We start from the raw sequence: 22,088 nt of genomic DNA, 5'->3' as shown, positions 1-22,088 counted from the left end.
TTGCCATTACCCAGCTTCTTAAGGAAGAGTGGAAAGCAAGACTGAGAAACAGACAGACTCAGGGTGAGACAGAGATAGACAGAGAGAGGCTGTGCCCTGGCCAGTCACTTCTACTGAGCCCTGTGTCCTCACAGCAGTCTTTGTGCTTCAGAGCTGTCTTCAAGCCCAAGGAGCCCATTTGCCCAGGGTGACTTGCAGCCCGGAGCATAGAGGCGGTGGTATCATGGTGAGTGCCCTCAGCAGTGTGAGCAGGGAGCTGCACCCGTGCTGCTTGCCTTCTCCAGCTGTACAACTGGGGGAATCGGGCATGGCAACATGATCACAACTTGTCTAAGGCAGGATAGATGGCTGGAACTGGCAGCTTGTTCTGCACCCTGCTTTTGTGGAGCCCAAACCCTGTTCCCCTCTAGGGGAAACACCTTCAGTAGGGTCAGGAGGTGAGGCCAGAGCATGCCTCTCACAGCTGTGGCTTGCAAAGGATCAGAACACGCACAGCTCTTCTGAGCACACACCAATTGTGCCTGTTTACTCCTGAGCTGTGGACTGAGGCCCTCCGGGGTGGATCACTTACCCAACTGGCCCACCGCCCTTGGTCTCTCCTGCAAGCAAAGGTAAGTTAGTGCCTCTGCCAAGCAGACTTCCACGCAACTTTCTTTGGAATTAGTGTTATCTGTGAGCACTCTTGGACTTGAGGCTCCCATAGCATGACACAGACAGGTAGAAAACGCAGACAGAGATACGGCTGTGTGTGGCAGGCAGAGATAGTACTGTGTCCGTTATGTCTGTTGTTCCTTGGAATGATACAAAAGACTCTCATCCAGGACCTTAACCAGGGTGAGGTGGGAAAGGCCATACCCTTGTCTGCAAAAAGAGAAGACGGGCAGGCGCCCTGGCTCATTAGGCAAATCTCTGCCTGCGGCGCCGACACTCCAGGTTCTACTCCTGGTCGGGGCACTGGATTCTGTCCAGGCTGCTCCTCTTCCAGTCCAGCTCTCTGCTGTGGCCCGGGAAGGCAGTGGAGGATGGCTCAAATGCTTGGGCCCTGTACCCACATGGGATATCAGCAGGAAGCAACTGGCTCCTTGCATCGGATTGGTGCAGCGCACTGGGCATAGCGGCCCTTTGGGGGGTGAACCAACGGAAAAAGGATAGACCTTTCTCTCTGTCTCTCTCTCATTGTCCAACTCTGTCTGTCAAAAAAAAAAAAAAAAAAGCAGTCAGGAAGCGGACACTTTGCAGGCTACACTCAAAAACACTTCATCATGGCCAGGACCTCCTCCCAGCTTGCTGGACACGCAATCTTTCCTCCATACACAGACACGTCATCTTAATTCCAGGGCTGGTTCCCAACTGAGGGCTTCCAGACAGGCACCCCTAACAATGACATGTTTGACTTCAGGCAGCCCACAGTTCACATGGAGTACTCCATCTCGCCCAGTACACATGCTGACACACGCTGACCTCAGTGGGCTTTTTAAGTGACTCACCAGAATCTCACATTCCTAGAATGAGATGACTTGCCTTTGTATCGTGAAAAACACCGTCTACAGCTTTGGAAGGCAGGTGAAGTGTGTGGGGGAGACTTGCTTCATGGTTCTTCTAGTGCAACATGTAACATGCTGACTGGCAGGGTGCATTAACTAAATGCAAACTAAGCTCCACAGGTGCTGGAGGTGTGTCTCGGGGGAGGGGTTCACCCACTGTCGCTGAGCCTCCCGTCAGTTTACTGTCTCTTCTTCACCCCTGAGCTTTGTATCCTTCCTTCATGGGTAGCAGATCTCTCGGCCATCTCGGCCATGAGGTCACTGAGAGGTTGCTGAGTTCCTGCCACTCTCGAAAGAGCCAGGAACCCTCACTTTTCTCCAGACAGCTGAGTAGAGGCCAGGCACAGCCCTGAGCCTAAACAAATGACCTCCATGGGCATGGGCTTCTGTGGCCATGCAGTGGCAAACGGGACCTCCACCATGTTGGTCTCTGTATTGGAGGCTCTCTTGGCACTGCCCGCCAATTTGCCCAGCAGAGTGTCCTGAGGAAGCACTTCAGGTCATGGGGACAATATTATCAGTGACTTGGTTTTCTTCCTCACAGGCCGTGATGATCAGTGGAATCAGTGGGACGAGGACTCCGTTTCCCTCTGGCTCTCCATCCCCAGAGGGTTGCCTGCCAGAGACATCTTCACCAAGCTCTGCTCTATGGACACAAATGACGTAGTTGTGAGACTGTCTCCATGACCTCATTCAACTGCAGATGAGCCCCAGTGCCTCCTGGAGTTCCTGAGGAGCCCAGGTGACAGCACAGGTGTGCACGCTCCTGCAAGCTATGGGTTCTTGAATACCAGCTCCCCGTCCTTCTCGCTGTCTTCTCACTGCATGCCCCCTCCCACCCTTTCACACTCATTTGTCCTGCTCTCCTTCCTGTCCATAATGATAGCAGCAAGGTCTGATGGGGCTCAGTCTACAGCTGTCAGGAAACAGTGGCTGCAGACAGGGACTGTCCAAGGTGACACTGCAGTTGGTGTTTGCCCAGGTCCTGGCTCTGTGTGACCCTTGGTTCAGGTTGCATTTGCAGAGTCAGGGAGTGGGAAGAAATGAAGTTTCTTGAGTCATAAAAGATGTCACAGCCTTGAGACTAAGTTGCTTCTCTCTCCTCTCTATCCAAGCAATAGATTTCAGGCACTTCATTTATTATCTCAGGATACTTTTTCTTTGCTCAAAACTGACGGGTTTTCTGGTAATATGGTGCTAATATTAGTTCAGTTTCACTTTCTTGTTCTTGGAAAAGGAGTAGATTCAGGAATAGCACTACCTCCACAATCCTCTATGATTGCTTGTCAACACACTGGGCATGAGGAGAACAGAGTCAGGTGTCAGTACTGCCCAGCTGCCTTATATCAGCTGCTTGCAGGCCTGAGCACAAGTAGCTTCCAGGAGAAGAGCCTGGACCACAGCAGAGGACGATTCCTGAGCCTTGAACTCCTGCGAGCCAGCGACTCGACACAGGGCTTCCTGGTAAGTCAGCAGCAGCATTCAGAGCTGATTTCTGTCCTCAGAGATAGCTTTTCCCCAAGAAGCTGATGGGCAACAAAACATCGTGGGATGAGGAGAGATCATGGGCTGAGGGCCCTGGGCTGCTCAGGTGGGAAGCCTGGGAGCCTGATGGCAGGGAGGCAGGATTGCTTCATCGCAGTCTGGGTTATCTTTCAAGGTAAGGTAGCTTAAAGCTAGTGCTTCGGACATTACATCCTTGTCAAAATGCACCCAATCATTTGCCTTCCTCTAATGCTTCCCCCTAGAAGAGTTAAAGGTAAGTGCATCAGAGTGTGTGTTGAGGGACGTCAGTAGATAATGTATGAGGTTGGCTCTGTCTCAATCCTATGCTGTTTCCAAGTCATGGTGTCTTACCTCTTCCCCTCCCAGTCAGCCTTGTTCATTCTGCACATCCTGGGGGAAGCTGCCTTGGGGTGAAGGATCACACTCTGCATGCCAGTGGTGCTCTAACTGAACAGTCATTTCTAGATCTGGGGATCAGCAGGAATGCGGATCATCCTCTCCCAGAATTGTGGAGAAAATAAAGCATGCTGAGATCCTTTGATTAAACAATACTCTGCTTCAGACTTGGATCTTGCTGTAGCAGTGATATCTCAAATCTAGGACCATGCTGTGCGGTCAGGTGCCTGCCAGAGACATGACTGCATCGCACGCTCGTGCCCAGAGGACAAGGTCTCCCAGTCTAGGCATTAGTGAGATTTCAGGCCTGACAATCCGTTGGTGTTAGGGGAGAGGAGGAAGGGAGGTCCTATGCTGTGCATTACAGGAGATTGAGCAGCACCCCTGGGCTCTGCCCAAGAGACACCAGTAGCATCTCACCTCCCAGTTACAACAACCAGAAATGTCTCCAGTGATTGCCAACTATCTGCAGGGGGACAAAATTACCCTGATTGAGAACCTGTGCTGGAGCCATATCGTGTCCTCAGAGTGACTGTGTTCAGCCCTTGATTCCGTGTCTGGGTGACCCGGTCCCTTTTCTTACACGTGAGATAACCCCAATGATATTTTGGGGCCTTCGTTCAGTGTCTCAAGACATGGTTTAACAGTGAGCCTAGGCCACTGCACACCTTGTACTCCCCATGACAGTACCTTTTTTCTTTGTTGTGTACATCTTTCGTGAGTGTCTGATCACTGGGTTTTGGCATAATTCAGGAGTAATGTACTTGAGATTTCACTGGAGTTATTGATAAAACTACAGATCCCACCAGCCAAAAATCCATTAAGGTGATTCATTAAAGCTGAAAGGGCTCTGTGTTTAATCTATCTGCTTTTGTCTCCTGTTTTGTTGTTTTTCCTGTAGCAAGCATTCAGCTTTGGTTGTGGCCAGGAGGGTGGCAGCCCTCCCTGTGGCTTGCAGGGACCCAGTGTCTGCAGTCAGGTGGAACAGAACTCGGCAGCTCTGTACATTGGCCCTTCAGATAATACAGGGGAGAGGGCTGCCTGTGTGGGGAGTCTCTATCGCTGTGTTGGCAATAGATGACTCTGAGGAAAGCCCCCGGTTTCTATCAGGATGTCCTTTGACCCTGGACAGAATCCCAGCATCTAGGCTGTGTAAATGGATTAAGGCTTCAATGCCCCATGGACCTGTTAGAGCCAGAAAACTGGCACAGCTGTTCACAAGAGCACTTAAGTGGCTCCCCCGATTTGCTCTTGCATTTGTTCCCTAACTAGTGAATTATCACTTTCTTACATGTGTTGGTGATGGAGCAGTGAACAAGACAAAGACCAGTTCTGTCTCTCTGACACTCAAGGGTATTGTGGGAGGCTGACAGCAAACACACATAAAAATAGCATGAAGTGTGGTGCCAAGTCCATAGGGAAAAGGAGGACAGAAAAGAGGAGGGATGCCGGCGCCGTGGCTCAATAGGCTAATCCTCTGCCTTGCGGCGCCGGCACACTGGGTTCTAGTCCCGGTCGGGGCGCCGGATTCTGTCCCGGTTGTCCCTCTTCCAGGCCAGCTCTCTGCTATGGCCCGGGAGTGCAGTGGAGGATGGCCCAAGTGCTTGGGCCCTGCACCCGCATGGGAGACCAGTAGAAGCACCTGGCTCCTGGCCTCAGATCAGCGCGATGCGCTGGCTGCAGTGCGCCAGCCGCGGTGGCCATTGGAGGGTGAACCAACGGCAAAAGGAAGAACTTTCTCTCTGTCTCTCTCTCTCTCACTGTCCACTCTGCCTGCCAAAAAAAAAAAAAGAAGAGCAGGGTGAGTGTTGGAGAAGGGTACAACTGGACATCTCAGAGATGAAATAAAAATTTAAAGAAAGCTGGACATAATTTCAACTGAAAAGATTGATGGAATAAGTAGTCATGTAGATATCAAGAACCAAAAGTTCAGGAATTGGAGCGGTAAGTAAGTGCAAAAGTCCTGAGGTAAGAGCATGGCCCAGAAACAGGAGGGAGGCTGCAGTTCAGAAAGCAAGAGGGGCACACGCCCTCCCCTTGGCCCTGTTCTGTTAGTGAGATGCCAGGTGCAGCTCTGGCCACCTCTGGAGGGAGGGAATTGAACAGTCCAGCAAACTGGGAAGCAGGGATGGTTGGAGCCCACCTCAGAAGACTGTCTAGTGCAGTGAGCTATTGGCATTTTTTCCTTCCTGCTTGTTCATTTTATCCTTTGGAGGCATCCTCTCGCTTTCACTGATCATCTCCTCAGCTGATGGAAACTGCTCATGTCTGCCATTCTGTGCTGCCAGAGACAGTGCACTGATTCCTAGTCTCCTGGGGTAAGTGAGAGTAACCATGCAGGATGTGCCTACTTGGATACCAATGAACAAATATTCCTGATTTTATGTTTTCTTTCTTTCTTATAATATTGTGTTTTTCTTTATTCTCATAATTTTTCTGAGAAGGAGAGAGAGACAGAGAGAGCCTTTCCAGTGGATCACTTTCCAACAGCCAGGACCAGGCTGGGCTGAGGTCAGTAACTAGGAGCTCAATCCAGATCTCCCATGTGTGTTTCAGGGACCAAAGTACTTGAACCCATTGCCTGCTGCCCCCAAGGGTGCATCTTAACGGAGAGCTGGAGTTGGTAGCCAGAGTGGGTACTCACACCCAGGCATTCTGAGGTGAGAGACCAGCAAACAACCAAGCTTAACCCTTTCTTTCCTCAGCTTACAGATTTTCCATTTTGTTCTTTTAAAAATAGGTATCTTTCAGGCACATTATTATTGCCTAACTTTAATCTTGTTGGTTATTTATACTATAATTGGTGAGCTGAAACTGCTTATATTTCTTCAAATTAAGTTTGTGTTAGGTCTTATTTCTGGCATCTTCTTTGCTTCTTTCTAATTGTTGAGGCTTAGCTTATGATGTCATTGTTTCTTTCCCTTCAATAGTTAAACTGAGTATCTTCCAAGTTATATCTCTGATTTATGTAAACACCTCCTCATAAGCGTGTAAAAAATATTGACAACTTGGACACCAATTTTCAGCTCATCTGGATTTATAATCCACTGGTGCATATCAGTAGGATTCTAGGTCAAAATCATTGTTCCTCTTGGAAACTGCATTCCAAATTTTTATTTACTAAATAAAATTATTTTAAAAGATTGATTTATTTATTTGAAAGGTGGAGTTACAGAGAGGCAGAGAGAAGTCTTCTATCCGCTGGTTTACTCCCCTTGGCTGCAATGGCCAGAGCTGCACTGATCCGAAGCCAGTAGCCAGGAGCTTTTTCTGGTTCTCACCTGCAGATGCTGGGGCCCAAGGACTTGGGACGTCTTCTCCTTTCCGAGGCCATAGCAGAGAGCTAGATTGGAAGTGGAGCAGCCAGGACTCGAATCAGTGCCCATGTGGGATGGTGGCACTGCAGGCCACAGCTTTATCTGCTATGCCACAGTGTCTGCCCCTCCAAGTATTTTTATGAAGGCAGATTAAATGGAAATAATTCTTAACCGGGTGAAAGTAAAAATTAAAGTGAAAATTTTTTCACACTTAACTTTTCAAAGTCCTATATCCTGTGTAGTTAGAATCAGAGTGTCAGTGGACGAAAGAGCATTCTCAGCTCTTGGCGTTTCCACGTGTCCAAGCACATGTTCACAAAGGTTTGCAGAAATCAAAATGCTTCCTCACTTGAGGTATTACCTGTTTAAAACCTGAAACCCTACAAGTGCTATAAATTCATGGGGCTTTGTGTCATGGTCTTGAATGAGCAAGCACCAGTGTTTGGCATCTGATCTGTCATTCTTTCTTAGAACAATTTTTACCACAGTCACTATCAACTCTGCCTCACTTAGTGGGGCTTAGAAACTCCAGTTCAGGTGCTAGCATTGTGGTGCATACGTTGCCATGTGAGCATCGGTTCAAGTCCTAGGTGCTCCACCTAAGATCCAGCTCCCCTGCTGATTTGCTAGGGAGAATCAGAATGAGGCCCAAGTGCTTAAGCCTCTGACAGCCACTGGGAGACCCAGATGAGGTTCCAGACTCCTGCCTCCAGTCTGGCCCAGCCCTCCCAATGTAGATATTTAGGGAGTCAACCAGAGGATGGAAGATCCCTCTCTGTCGCTCTAATTCTGCCTTTCAAATCTTAATTTAAAAAAAAACTGTCAGTTCAAAACTCTACTTTCCCCCTTTCCTGGATCCCACTCTCCTTCTCCCAGTTATCGGCTCCAAGGACGTACAGGGAAGCAAACTGGAAGAATAACCCTAGAGAGAGCCATCGTACAGAAGTTTCTGCTGTTAGGTGATTCTCAGTGTCTCTCCCACACAAGGCATTTCAATGATCCTTCTCCAGTCTCCTAAGACAGCAGAGAGAACCTTGGCTCTCACTGTGCCGAGTGAGTTCTGGGTCCACGCAGTAAACTCCTGGGAGTGAGCACCTCCTCACGACCGGCTTTGTAAGATTGACTCTAAGTTGAAATGCCATGCAGCCTTGGATGACCATGCTGCCTTCTAAACCCAACAAACTGAGGCTTTAGGTCATCAAGACAGGGAGTTCTGATCTTCATTTCCTGAAAAGAATCATCAAAGAGCACCTGCCTCCTCCTTGTCCTGCTTCCTCTCACTGCATTCAGGAGGTCTGAGCAGATCCAAATGATACAAAGGATACAAAGTAATCTTTTTGCAAGATGAATAAATTCTGGAAATCTAATATACATCATGATTATGATCATTAGCAAGACTGTATTGTATGTTTGAAATTTGCTAGAAGATAAATCTTAAATCACCTCACTACACACACACATTAACTATGTAGAGGTGATAGGTATGCTAATTAACTGATTGTCATTCTCATTGAACACAGTGTTCATGTATCAAACATCCAATTGTGTACCTGAAATACATACAATATTTATAAGTCAATGATATCTCAATAAAGCTGTTGAAAGAAAGAGCCATCACACAGAGAGGTTAGAGTGGTAGCTTCTTTGGTTTTATTTCCAGTGTTCCAGTTTTCTGGAACAAGCCCCATCAATAGTGTGTGTGTGTGTGTGTGTGTGTGGCCTACGGCAGCTTTGAAGCAGAGATGAGTAGTTGGGATAAAGACAGGGCCAGGAAAGCTTCAGATATTCTCTTCTCAGAAAATATTTGCCACATTCTAAACGTATAAGTTAAAGTCCCTGATTTTGTTGATTTTTCTTTTTGTTTTGTTTTGCTGTTTGTGACACAGGTTATGTATGATGACAGTTATCAATTATATTTTTGTGATAAACACTGCAATAGGTTCATTATAATTTCTTTTTTATTTTTTTAACTTTTATTTAGTAAATATAAATTTCCAAAGTACAGTTAATGGATTACAATGGCTTCCCCCCCCCCATGATCCCTCCCACCCGCACCCCTCCCATCTCCCGCTCCTCTCTCATTCCATTCACATCAAGATTCATTTTCAATTATCTTTATATACAGTAGATCAATTTAGTATATATCAAGTAAAGATTTCATCAGTTTACACCCACACAGAACACAAAGTGTAAAATACTGTTTCAGCACTAGTCATAGTACTAATTCACACTGAACTACACATTAAGGACAGAGATCCTACATGAGGAGTAAGTGCACAATGACTCCTGTTGTTGACTTAATAAATTGACACTCTTGTTTAAGGCGTTATCAATCTCCCCAGGCTCTAGTCATGAGTTGCCAAGGCTATGGAAGCCCCCTGAGCTCACCGACTTTGATCTTATTTCGACAGGGCCATAGTCAAAGTGGAAGTTCTCTCCTCCCTTCAGAGAAAGGTACCTCCTTCTTTGATGGGGTTCTTTCTACTGGGATCTCACTCTCAGAGATCTTTCATTTAGGTTTTGTTTTTGTTTTTGTTTTTTGTTTGTTTGTTTGTTTTGCCAGAGTGTCTTGTCTTTCTATGCCTAAAATACTCTCATGGGTTCTTCAGCCAGATCTGAATGCCTTAAGGGCTGATTCTGAGGCCAGAGTGCTGTTTAGGACATTTGCCATTCTATGAGTCTGCTGTGTATCCCGCTTCCCATGTTGGATCATTCGCTTCCTTTTTTATTCTATCAGTTAGTATTAGCAGACACTAGTCTTGTTTATGTGATCCCTTTGACTCTTAGACCTATCAGTGTGATCAATTGTGAACTGAAATTGATCACTTGGACTAGTGAGATGGCACTGGTATATGCAACCTTGATGGGATCCTGTTGGAATGCCCTGGCACATTTCTAACTCCACCATTTGGGGCAAGTCAGCTTGAGCATGTCCCAAATTGTACATCTCCTCCCTCTCTTATTGCCACTCTTATATTTAACAGAGATCACTTTTCAGTTACATTTAAACACCTAAGAATAATTGTGTGTTAATTACAGAGTTCAACCAATAGTATTAAGTAGAACTAAAAAAAAATACTAAAAGGGATAAAGTATTAAATTGTACATCAACAGACAGGACAAGGGCTGATCAAGTCACTGTTTCTCATAGTGTCCATTTCACTTCACCAGTTTTCCTTTTTGGTGCTCGGTTAGTTGTCATGGATCAGGCAGAACATACAATATTTTCCCTCTGGGACTGCCTTATTTCACTCAGCATGATGTTTTCCAGATACCTCCATTTTGTTGCAAATGACCAAATTTCATTGTTTTTTACTGCTATATAGTATTCTATAGAGTACATGTCCCATAATTTCTTTATCCAGTCTACTGTTGATGGGCATTTGGGTTGATTCCAAGTCTTAGCTATTGTGAACTGAGCTGCAATAAACATTAAGGTGCAGACTGCTTTTTTGTTTGCCAAGTTAATTTCCTTTGGGTAAATTCCAAGGAGTGGGATGGCTGGGTTGAATGGTAGGGTTATATTCAGGTTTCTGAGGAATCTCCAGACTGACTTCCATAGTGTCTTTACCAGTTTGCATTCCCTCCAACACTGGGTTACTGTCCCATTTTCCCCACATCCTCACCAGCATCTGTTGTTGGTAGATTTCTGTATGCGAGCCATTCTAACCGAGGTGAGGTGAAACCTCATTGTGGTTGTGATTTGCATTTCCCTGATTGCTAGTGATCCTGAACATTTTTTCATGTGTCTGTTGGCCATTTGGATTTCCTCTTTTGCAAAATGTCTATTGAGGTGCTTGGCCCATCTCTTAAGTGGGTTGTTTGTTTTGTTGTCGTGGAGTTTTTTGATCTCTTTGTAGATTCTGGTTATTAATCCTTTATCGGTTGCATAGTTTACAAATATTTTTTCCCATTCTGTCGGTTGCCTCTTCACTCTCCTGACTGTTTCTTTTGCAGTACAGAAACTTCTCAATTTGATGCAATCCCAAATGTTAATTTTGGCTTTGACTGCCTGTGCTTCCAGGGTCTTTTCCAAGAAGTCTTTGCCTGTGCCTATATCTTGCAGGGTTTCTCCAATGTTCTCTAATAATTTGATGGTGTTGGGTCATAGATTTAGGTCTTTAATCCATGTTGAGTGAATTTTTGTGTAAGGTGAAAGGTAGGGGTCTTGCTTCATGCTTCTGCACGTGGAAATCCAGTTTTCCCAACACCATTTGTTGAATAGACTGTCCTTATTCCAGGGATTGGTTTTGGATACTTGATCAAATATAAGTTGGCTGTAGATGTTTGGATTGATTTCTGGTGTTTCTATTCTGTTCCATTGGTCTATCCATCTATTTCTGTACCAGTACCATGCTGTTTTGACTACAACTGCCCTGTAGCATGCCCTGAAATCTGAGCCCCTGTACCCACGTGTATGTTAGCCTCTGGCTTTGTATTGTTGTACAAGATTGCTTTAGCTATTCGAGGTCACCTGTGTCTCCATATGAATTTCAGCATCATTTTTTCCAGATCTGAGAAGAATGTCTTCAGTATTTTGATTGGTATTACATTGAATCTATAAATTGCTTTTGGGAGAATGGACATTTTGATGATATTGATTCTTCCAATCCATGAGCATGGAAGATTTTTCCATTTCTTGGTATCCTCTTCTATTTCTTTCTTTAAGATTTTGTAATTCTCATTGTAGAGATCTTTAACATCCTTGGTTAAGTTTATTCCAAGGTATTTGATTGTTTTTGTGGCTATTGTGAATGGGATTGATCTTAGCAGTTCTTTCTCAGCCGTGGCATTGCCTGTGTATACAAAGGCTGTTGATTTTTGTGCACTGATTTTATATCCTGCTACTTTGCCGAACTCTTCTATGAGGTCCAGTAGTCTCTTATAGAGTTCTTTGGATCCCCTAAGTAAAGAATCATATCATCTGCAAAGAGGGATAGTTTGACTTCTTCCTTCCCAATTTGTATCCCTTTAATTTCTTTTTCTTGCCTAATAGCTCTGGCTAAAACTTCCAGAACTATATTGAATAGCAGTGGTGAGAGTGGACATCCCTGTCTGGTACCAGATCTCAGTGGAAATGCTTCCAACTTTTCCCCATTCAATAGGATGCTGGCCGTGGGTTTTTCGTAAATTGCTTTTATTATATTGAGGAATGTTACTTCTATACCCAGTTTGCTTAGGGTTTTCATCATGAAAGGGTATTGTATTTTATCAAATGCTTTCTCTGTGTCTATTGAGATAATCATATGGTTTGAGTTCTGCAGTTTGTTAATGTGGTGTATCACATTGATTGATTTGCGAACATTGAATCATCCCTGCATACCAGGGATAAATCCCACTTGGGGATTTATCCACTGGGTGGATGATCTTTCTGATGTGTTGTTGCATTCTATTGGCCAGAATTTTATTGAGGATTTTTGCATCTATGTTCATCAGGGATATTTGTCTGTAATTTTCTTTCAATGCTGCATCTTTCTCTGGCTTAGGAATTAAGGTGATGCTGGCTTCATAGAAAGAATCTGGGAGGATTCCCTCTCTCTATATTGTTCTGAATAGTTTGAGAAGAATTGGAGTTAGTTCTTTTTTAAATGTCTGGTAGAATTCAGCAGTGAATCCATCCAGTCCTGGGCTTTTCTTTGTTTGGAGGGCCTTTATTACTGTTTCAATTTCTGTCTCAGTTATGGGTCTGTTTAGGTTTTCTATGTCTTCCTGGTTCAATTTAGGCAGGTTGCATGTGTCCAGGAATCTGTCCATTTCTGAGATTTCCCTGTTTGCTGGCATACAAGTCCTTGTAGTAATTTCTGATGATTCTTTTTATTTCTGTGGTGTCTGTTGTTACGTATCCTTTTTCATCTCTGATTTTATTGATTTGGGTCTTTTCTTTTTTTAGTTAGTTGGGCCAATGGGATGTCAATTTTGTTTATTTTTTCAAAAAACCAGCTCCTCGTTTGGCTGATTTTTTGTAATTTTTTTATTCAATCCTATTGATTTCTTCTCTGATTTTAATTATTTCTCTTCTCCTACTGGATTTGGATCTGGTTTGCAGCAGTTTTTCTAGATCCTTGAGATGCATTGAAAACTCATCTATTTGGTGCCTTTCCAATTTCTTGATGTAGGCCCCTATTGCTATAAACTTTCCTTTTAACACTGCTTTTGCTGTATCCCCTAAGTTTTGATATGTTGTGCTGTTATCCTCATTTACTTCCAGAAAGTTTTTTATTTCTCTTTTGATTTCTTCTATGACCCAGTGTTCATTCAGGAGCATGTTGTTAAGTCTCCATGTGTTTGCATATGTTCTAGGGATTCTTGAATTGCTAATTTCCAATTCATTCCCCTATGGTCTGAGAAGCTGCATCGTATGATTCTAATTCTTTTGAATTTGTTGAGACTTGCTTTATGGCCTAGTATGTGGTCAATCCTAGAGAAGGTTCCATGTACTGCTGAGAAGAATGTAAATTCTTTATGTGTAGGATGAAAAGTTCTGTATATATCTGTTAGATCCATTTGGGTTGTAGTGTCATTTAAATCTACTGTATCCTTGTTGATCTTCTTTCCAGTTGATCTATTTCTTTTTTTTTTTTCATTTTTTATTTTTTGACAGGCAGAGTGGACAGTGAGAGAGAGACAGAGAGAAAGGTCTTCCTTTGCCGTTGGTTCACCCTCCAATGGCCGCCGTGCCGGCGCTCTGCAGCCAGTGCACCGCACTGATCTGATGGCAAGAGCCAGGTACTTCTCCTGGTCTCCCATGGGGTGCAGGGCCCAAGCACTTGGGCCGTCCTCCACTGCACTCCCTGGCCACAGCAGAGAGCTGGCCTGGAAGAGGGGCAACTGGGACAGAATCCAGCACCCCAACCGGGACTAGAACCCGGTGTGCCGGCGCCACAAGGCAGAGGATTAGCCTAGTGCGCCGCAGCACCAGCCGATCTGTCTATTTCTGAGAGTGGAGTATTGAAGTCCCCCAGTACTATTGTATTGGGGTCTAAGTCTCCCTTTGAGTCCCTTAACATATCTTAAATAAACCAGTGCCCTGTAATTAGGTGCATATACATTGACAATCATTATATCTTTCTGTTGAATTGATCCCTTAATCATTATATATTGCCCCTCTTTGTCTCTCTTAACAGTTTTTGTGTTAAAGTTTATTTTGTCTGATATTAAGATGGCTACGCCCGCTCTTTTTCATTTCTGTTGGGATGGTATATCTTTTTCCAGCCTTTCACTTTCAGTCTGCATGCATCTTTGTTGGAAAGATGTGTTTCTTGTAAGTAGCAAATAGATGGGTTTTGTTCCTTAACCCATTCAGCCAATCTGTGCCTTTTAACTGGAGAGTTGAGGCCATTAACGTTCAATGTGACTATTGATAAGTAGTAACTTTGCCCTGCCATTTTCCCAAAGATATTTTCTAATATATGCTTTGAACTTCCTGTGATCTTTTGCTGTGAGGTTTCCTTCCTTTACCTTCTTTCATATTGATGACCGTGTTTCTGTGTGTAACACATCTTTAAGCATCTTTTGCAGGGCTGGACAAGTGGCGACAAAGTCTTTCAATTTCTGTTTGCTATGAAAGGTCTTTATTTCACCTTCATTCACAAAGGAGAGCTTTCCAGGATATAATATTCTGGGCTGGCAATTTTTCTCTCTTAGGGCCTGGGCTATGTCTCGCCACTCCCTCCTAGTCTTGTAGGGTTTCTGATGAGAAGTCTGCTGTGAGTCTGATTGGAGATCCTCTGAGAGTAATCTGACGTTTCTCTCTTGCACATTTTAGAATCTTTTCTTTATGTTTCACTGTGGTGAGTTTGATTACAACATGTCGTGGTGAGGATCTCTTTTGGTCATGTTTACTAGGGGTTCTATGAGCTTCCTGTACTAGGATGTCTCTGTCCTTCTCCAAACCCAGAAAGTTCCCTGCTAGTATCTCACTAAAAAGGCCTTCTAATCCTTTCTCCCTCTCCATGCCTTCAGGAACTCCTAGAACCTGAATATTGGTTTTTTTAATAGTATCCTGTAGATTCCCAACAATATTTTTTAGATTTCTAATTTCCTCTTCTTTTCTTTGGTTTGACTGTATACTTCCCAGTGCTCTGTCTTCTAATTCCAATATTCTCTCTTCTGCTTCACTGACTCTATTTTTAAGGCTCTCTAATGTGTTTGTCATTTGATCTATTGAGTTCTTCATTTCATTTTGATTTCTCTTCACTATCACACTTTCCTGTTCTACTAGTTTCTGCGTTTCATTTTGATTCCTCCTTAAGATTTCATTTTCACAAGAGAGATTTTCTATCCTGTCCAGTAAGGATTTCTGTAGTTTAAGAATTTGTTTTTGAAAACTTCTAAATGTTCTTATCATAAATTTTTTGAAATCCATATCTTGCATTTCTTCCATCTCATCATCTTCATAATCTTAGCTTGGGGTGTCTTGTTCATCTGGGAGCATCATAATGTCTTCCTTGTTCTTATTTCCTCGGTTTCTGCGTTTGTTGCTTGGCATTGTGGAGATATTCTTTGGATTCTTCATCCCTTGCTGTGGTTTTTTTTCTTGTTATACTATGACTGTATTAAGTGGACTGTCTGCTTTTGGAGGAGCCTTAAAGGCTTGAGATGGGTGTAGCCAGAGAAAAGGTGTGCCAAAGGTGACACACTCAGGTTAGGCATGGTAAGTCTGTCTCTCTCTCTCTCTCTCTCTTTCTCTTTGATTCAGAAGGGAATTAATTCCGCACAGCTGAGTGGAATTGAAGGTAGTCAGCTTCCGATCTCTGGCTCCTGTGGGTATTTCATTGGTCTGCTCTTTCCCAACTACCACACAAAGAATCTCTTCTGCCCTCAGTGTGGGCTCAAATTCTCCTGCAGTCTCCCACTGGGCTGCCAAGGTTACCGACTTGTAGCATCTCTGGAGAGTACTCATGTGAACTCTGAGTTCTCTCACCCACCGTCTGTTTTTTCACAGTCTCAGTTCATTAGCTCCACACATTCACTAGGTCCTAACCTCCTGTTATTTCACCCCTCCAGAGTCAGGTTTTTCTGTTTGACTGAGGGCAGGTGCAGCTCTGAGGTCGCACAGCTTTTACGTATGTACAAAATGGCACCTGCTCTTTATCTTGCTCACCTTTGCGAGGTGGGCAGAGAGAGAGAAACTCGTCCGTACCACCCCCCCTTTTTTTTTCCTCTTTCCTCTAGTTAGCATGGTGAACTTTCCCCAGTGGGGCTTCAAGCCTCATTCCCTCTAGGCTCTATCTGCCATTTCCCCGCCAATGTCTCGGATACTGAGGGTTTGCCTCACCTACCCTTCCAGCGCAGATGCGTAGACTCCACGGTTGGGCTCCAGAGCCGTGGGTGTCCTTGCTCTCCCCGTAGGTTGTCCGTGTCACATCCACTAGATCCAAAAGAGTTTCCTCTAAAACCCTCCCCCCCGAGCCTTTCCCTGAAACTACAGTAACTCCATTTTTATTAAACTGTCTTTTCCTGGACTATCAGTGCACGTCCTCACTACTCCGCCATCTTGGTTCATTATAATTTTCAAGAAACACACTGAAGGCTGTTTGCGTGGAATGATAGAGGATGTCTTGGATTTGTTTTATAGTAATCCTGTAGGGTTTGAGGAAATACAATTACCCATATTTTGATGGTTGTTGAAGTTGGTTAACAACTCATGGGTTTATTATATTATTCTCCCTAACTCTGAGTTTTAAAATCTCAATAGCAATTTAAGAGAAAGGAGAGATATATGGAAATTCATCTGGGTCAGGACATGACTGAGGGAGACAACTCTGAGGCCACACCACTTTGTTAGAAGAAAAGCACAAAGATGCTCTAGCACATCAACCTCATTGGCTCTCCTCTCCTTCCTTTCTTGTAGGTCTTTTATTTGCTCACAGTCATGGGTGCAAGTTTCTCAGCTGAGCTTAGCAAAGAATGCCAAGATCTGGACTCCAGCTTTAAAGACTATATTAGGAACTTCAGGGAGGAAAGAAAAATCCTCTCTCAGGAAACCATCCTTTCAATCAAGTCACGCCTGAGCAGAGGAGACATTCAAGGCGCACATTCCATAATCAGTGGTATATTAGAAAATATTGACAAGATCCCACTGAATATTGCTGTGACGGGGGAGTCGGGATCCGGGAAGTCCAGTTTGGTGAACTCCCTGAGAGGGGTGGGACACGAAGAAGAAGATGCAGCTCCCACTGGGGTAGAGGAGACAACCATAATGAGAACGCCATACAAACACCCGAAATTTCCCAACGTGACAATATGGGACTTGCCTGGCATCGGAACCACTAATTTCCAGCCGAAAGATTATCTGGAGAAAGTCAAGTTTGGTGAGTACGACTTCTTCATTATTGTTTCTGCAACACGCTTCAAGAAAAATGACCTAGACCTGGCCAAAGTTATAAAAGCTATGAAGAAGAACTTCTACTTTGTGAGAACCAAGGTGGACCTGGATTTACAAAATGAACAGGAATTTAAACCAACTACCTACGTAAGAGACAAGGTCTTAGAAGAGATTCGAAACAAATCTCTGAAGGAATTTAAGGATAATAATATTGAAACACAAATCTTCTTAATTTCTAACAAAAATTTGTCTGAGTTTGATTTCCCAATCCTGATGGAAACCCTACTAAAGGATCTCCCTGCTCAGAAGCGCCACGCATTCACGCTTTCCCTGCCCAACATTACTGAGGCAGCCATTGATAGAAAGAGGGACTCCCTAAAGCAGATTGTCTGGCTAGAAGCCTTCAAGGCTGGAATTTCGGCAATTGTTCCTGCAGTGGGCATCATAAAGGACAATGATGTGAAGAAGCTGAAGGCCTCCCTACATCAATATCAATTCCACTTTGGAGTAGATGACACATCTCTGCAGAGTCTGGCTAAGGATTTGCAAGTGCCTGTGGAAGAACTCAAAGCCATCATTAAGTCTCCCTATTTGTTTGACACTGAAAAAGAAGAAACAACAGGGGAAATGGCTTTGAAATTCTTGGAGATTTCAAGTTCAGTTGCTTTCCCTCCTCTTGCTGCAGGTCTTTACTTTATGAAAGTCTTCTACCTGCAATTTCATTTCCTTGACATAGTGACCAGTGATGCTAAAGTTCTCCTTAAGAAGTCATAGTCCAGGCAGGTGCCACGGCTCAATAGGCAAATCCTCCGCCTTGTGGTGCCGGCACACCGGGTTCTAGTCCCGGTCGGGGCTCCGGATTCTGTCCCGGTTGCCCCTCTTCCAGGCCAGCTCTCTGCTGTGGCCAGGGAGTGCAGTGGAGGATGGCCCAAGTGCTTGGGCCCTGCACCCCATGGGAGACCAGGATAAGCACCTGGCTCCTGCCATAGGATCAGCGCGGTGCGCCGGCCGCAGCGCGCTGGCCGCGGTGGCCATTGGAGGGTGAACCAATGGCAAAGGAAGACCTTTCTCTCTGTCTCTCTCTCTCACTCTTCACTCTTTCTGTCAAAAAAAAAAGTCATATTCCAGAAACCAGTTGACTTCCCAATAGACAAAAATCACCTGCATGTTGAAATTCTAATTTGTAGAATAATGTAGTACAATGGTTGTTGGCAACCCATCTACTGAGTGCTCTTGCCATCCAGGCAGCAACTCATACATAATGATTGCATGTCCCTTTTAGATGTACCATGGGAATGGGATATTTTTGAATATGGTCAGAGAGCTAAATAGCATGCATCCACTTCCAATGAACCACCACATCAGATGATTTTACCTCCTTTAATGTAGCTGTGAACTTGACAACCATTTTTCTTCCTGACATAAGCTCTTTGAAACCCAGTTGTACCCCATTCCCTTCAACATAGTGATAACATCTTCTTTCTGCATGGTTGTTTGTGATGCAGCCTGACTTTCCTGCATCTGACTGATCCAAATTCGCAGCTGCTGACCATGATAAAGCTTGTTGGTCAACAGCAGAGTCAACATAGGTGAGCTTCCTCTTCTCACCGTCTTAAAGCAGCCAAACCCCAGCTCCCATGGGAAAGCCTGAGGTATAGCACCTGTGGTCCTTAGCAAATGCTGGCCCCACAGGTCCACTCACTTACCCTTGGTTCCCACCCACTAGTAGAGCTCCATGCTACTGCTGTACTTCCTGTCAATGTCATCTCTGGGTTTCTAACCTCTGATTCCTGGGGAAACAGTTTCTTCTGTTTCACGCATTTTAGTGTCACCTCCTTGTGTCTCAGCTGACAAACGAGGAAACCTCTGTCTCCATGCTCCCCCAGTCAGGGCTGTCCTTGGGACAACCCATTTTGGTTTATGCCACTCTTAAGAGCAAAACAGCAAGAAATTGTATCACCATAAAAATCACAACTTTGATAAAATCATAAGAAATCTATTTCATCAGACTCCTTCTCCGAAAAGTAACTAAAAAAATTTATAAGTCTGTGCTGATAGGAGAGAGGAAATCTCTGACATTATAGTTTCATGGCTTTTTATTGTCAGGATGGTAAGAAAGCCCTATAATCCCCTTGTGATACCAATAGATGCTTAAGAAACGCCTGATAGAAGATACTTGCTGGGGCCGGCATTGTGGCTTAGTAGGTTAAGCCTCTGCCTGCGGTGCTGTCATCCCATATGGGCACTGGGTCTTGTCCTGGCTGCTCCTCTTCCAATGCAGCTCTCTGCTAATGGCCTGGGAAAGCAGTAGAATTTGGCCCACGTGCTTGGACCCCTGCCCCCAAGAAGAAGTTTGGAAGAAGCTCCAGCCATGTGGACATTTGAGTAGTGAATCAATGTATGGAAGATCGATCTCTCTGCTTCTCCCTCTCTGTGTCTTTAACGCTGCCTCTAAAGTAAATAAATCCTTTTTTAAAAAAATGCCTACTTCTTATGAGTGGTGTGAAGGGTGAATATACAGAATGCTCTTTGTATATTGTATAGCTCAATAACTTAGCCCTCATAATTATTTAAAAAAAAAAAGTATCTGCTGTTGATATGTGATACTCTCAATAAACATGGAATGCTTCAAATTGATTGTTGTTAGTGTTATCTTTTTAATGATAACCTCCATCATCTTGTTTTCCTCAAAATGAAATAAACAGTACCTGGGCTGGAAAGGCTGCAAGAAACACCAGATGAAGTGGTTGTGACTCACTTTGAGTGGTGGTTCCTTAGTTCAGGCTGCCGTACCTCATAGAGTGGGTGGACTAAACAGCATAAATGTGTTTGTCACACTTCCGGAGACTCAAAGTGGGAGATGTAGTTGCCAACATGGCCGGGTCCATGGGAAGGCATTTTTCCTATCTATGTCCTTGGTCATGGGTTCAGAGAGAGTCTCTTCTCTGCTCCATTTTATTATAAGGACATCACTTTCATCACTAGGGCCCCATTCTCATCACCCAGTTTAATTATGTTCCAAAAGCCCCACCTCCTAATATGATCCCATTAGTGGATAGGTTATTGACATGCATATTTTGGGAAAACAAATGTGCCATCCATAACAGTAGGGTTATACAGGTTATGCATATGACTTATTTCCTTTCTGATTAGAACCTATGACAGTTCTCATTTTACCAACATCATACCTGCTAAGTATTTTGCAAAGAAATTGAGTATCCTTTATCAAAATGCTGGGACCAATGGGTTTGGGGTTTGGATTTGCGAATATTTCTGTGTGCACGATGAACCAGCTTAGGAATGGGAACCATGCCTAAAGGCAAATTTGACTTATGTTTCATATACACATTATGCACACAGGCTAAAGTAGTTTTGTACAGCATTTGTAGTGTAGCTATGTTTTGACTGCAACCCATCATGTGAGATCAGGTGTGGAATTTTCTACTTCTTATGCCATCCCAGTGTTTAAAACATTTTGGCTATGAAATTTTCAGGCTAGGAATACTCAGTTGTTTTGAAAATAGCAACATGAATCAGTCTATTTTTGTTACTATGGTAAAATACCTGGGTACTTAAAAAGAGAAGAGGTTTATTTAGCTCACAGTTTTGGAGTTGGCAAAAAAGCATGACACCTGCTCCCATGAGGGCTCCCTTGACTTACTTGTCATAGAGGAGGGCACTACAATGGCAGGAGTTGATAGAGACAGAAACAGACAAATCCCACCACCAGGCAGGGGCACAAAGAGTCTGCAAGGTGGCCAGGCTTTTCCTATGTAACAGTCCTCTCACAAGAACTAACTCAGCAGCCCCATGAGAATTTTTTTACTCCTTTCTGAGCACATGCCCCTAAGGACCTCTGACCTAGAAGATCACACCTGTTAACACTGTTGCATGAGGACCAAGCTCTCAGCTTACAAACCCTTGGGAGACAAACTCAACTCATCTGCAAACCATGGCAAACAAACCAACACACAAAAGCAGTAGAGAAATGGGAAAATCTATATGAAATAAGTGAACCAAAATATAAAAGAAAACGAAGTTGATGGGGACCAGACGAGAAAATGAGAATTGGCTTGGCAGTAGGGTGAGGACCACGGACTACGGCATTACAGTGACGAGCTCAAGCCTGGATACACAGTGTAACAATAGTTCCACGACACCTATTTGTGGTGATCCCTTAATCTTCAAAAGAACAGTTGCACCTGTATATGTAATATTGTCATATCAATGACTATTGGATAGGCTGGCTTCAATAGACCAAATATTTAATAAGCAAAAGCAATGTATTTCCTTGCAGAGATGGATACAATTCAGGAGGAGCAAGGGAGAAATCTGGAAAAAGGAAATGCATTATTCTAAGCCTTCCTCACCTTTCATCAGTTTGTGGACTCTGAATGCTCAGGTGAGTGACAGCAGTGATGAAGATCTGAGTAGGGGTCAGAGAAAAACTGCTGAGAACGATGTCGCCTCTCAGGGACTCGCTCATCCTCCTTTTCAGATGTGATAGGACGGGCTTCTGGAGAGTGAGGACATTCTGGTTTACAAAGCTGTATTTTGGAACTGTCATGCTATTGGGATGATTACCATGGGAGCTAGGCAATGAGTTGCTGTCCATCAGAATTATATTCTCTTGTGATCATGCTGTTGAACATCCCTACTCTTTATATGGCTTCACCTTCAAAGGAGCAACATATGGGTGTGTGTTCATAGACAGCTATGAGCACTCAAAGAACTAATCATGTAGAGTTAACAGGTGCAATCCAACTTTGGTGACACCAGTGCCACCTCCCTAGTCCAAGCCATCATCATCTTTTCCTGGATTATTTGAATTCTCAAATGCTTTCTAGGTGCTGCACTTTCCCTTTTGCAATGATTCTTCTTGTAGCTCAATGATCATTAAGAACCAGAAAGAAATCAGCAGGGGCTGGCATCCTATATCAAGTCTCAGCTGCTCCACCTCCAATCCAGTTGGCTGCTAAAGCCCTTGGGAAGGCAGTG

At 44.1% G+C, this 22,088-nt stretch overlaps 1 protein-coding gene across 10 annotated transcripts in view; it reads left to right on the top strand.

Annotated features, from left to right (window-relative positions):
* The window catches only part of IFGGA1 (interferon-inducible GTPase 1), a 51,945-nt gene extending 32,222 nt beyond the window's left edge, over window positions 1-19,723 (top strand). Inside the window, exons 1-4 of one of the 10 annotated variants that reach the window (XM_070076329.1) lie at window positions 2,883-3,008; window positions 5,695-5,764; window positions 5,891-5,957; window positions 16,617-19,723. In XM_070076329.1, coding sequence (XP_069932430.1) covers window positions 16,638-17,864 — 1,227 coding nt within the window. In that variant the 5' untranslated portion in view covers window positions 2,883-3,008; window positions 5,695-5,764; window positions 5,891-5,957; window positions 16,617-16,637 and the 3' untranslated portion in view covers window positions 17,865-19,723. Of the gene's footprint in view, window positions 1-2,088; window positions 3,009-5,661; window positions 5,765-5,890; window positions 5,958-6,002; window positions 6,107-16,616 lie in introns of those variants that run through there. The other 9 variants (XM_051843540.2, XM_070076328.1, XM_070076327.1 and 6 more) reach the window with 9 other exon arrangements.
* The last annotated feature ends 2,365 nt before the right edge of the window (window positions 19,724-22,088 follow it).

The sequence above is a fragment of the Oryctolagus cuniculus genome, chromosome 6, assembly GCF_964237555.1.
Source record: "Oryctolagus cuniculus chromosome 6, mOryCun1.1, whole genome shotgun sequence".
In the NCBI taxonomy this organism is placed as follows: domain Eukaryota; kingdom Metazoa; phylum Chordata; class Mammalia; order Lagomorpha; family Leporidae; genus Oryctolagus; species Oryctolagus cuniculus.
This window is presented reverse-complemented; position numbering and strand designations above follow the sequence as displayed.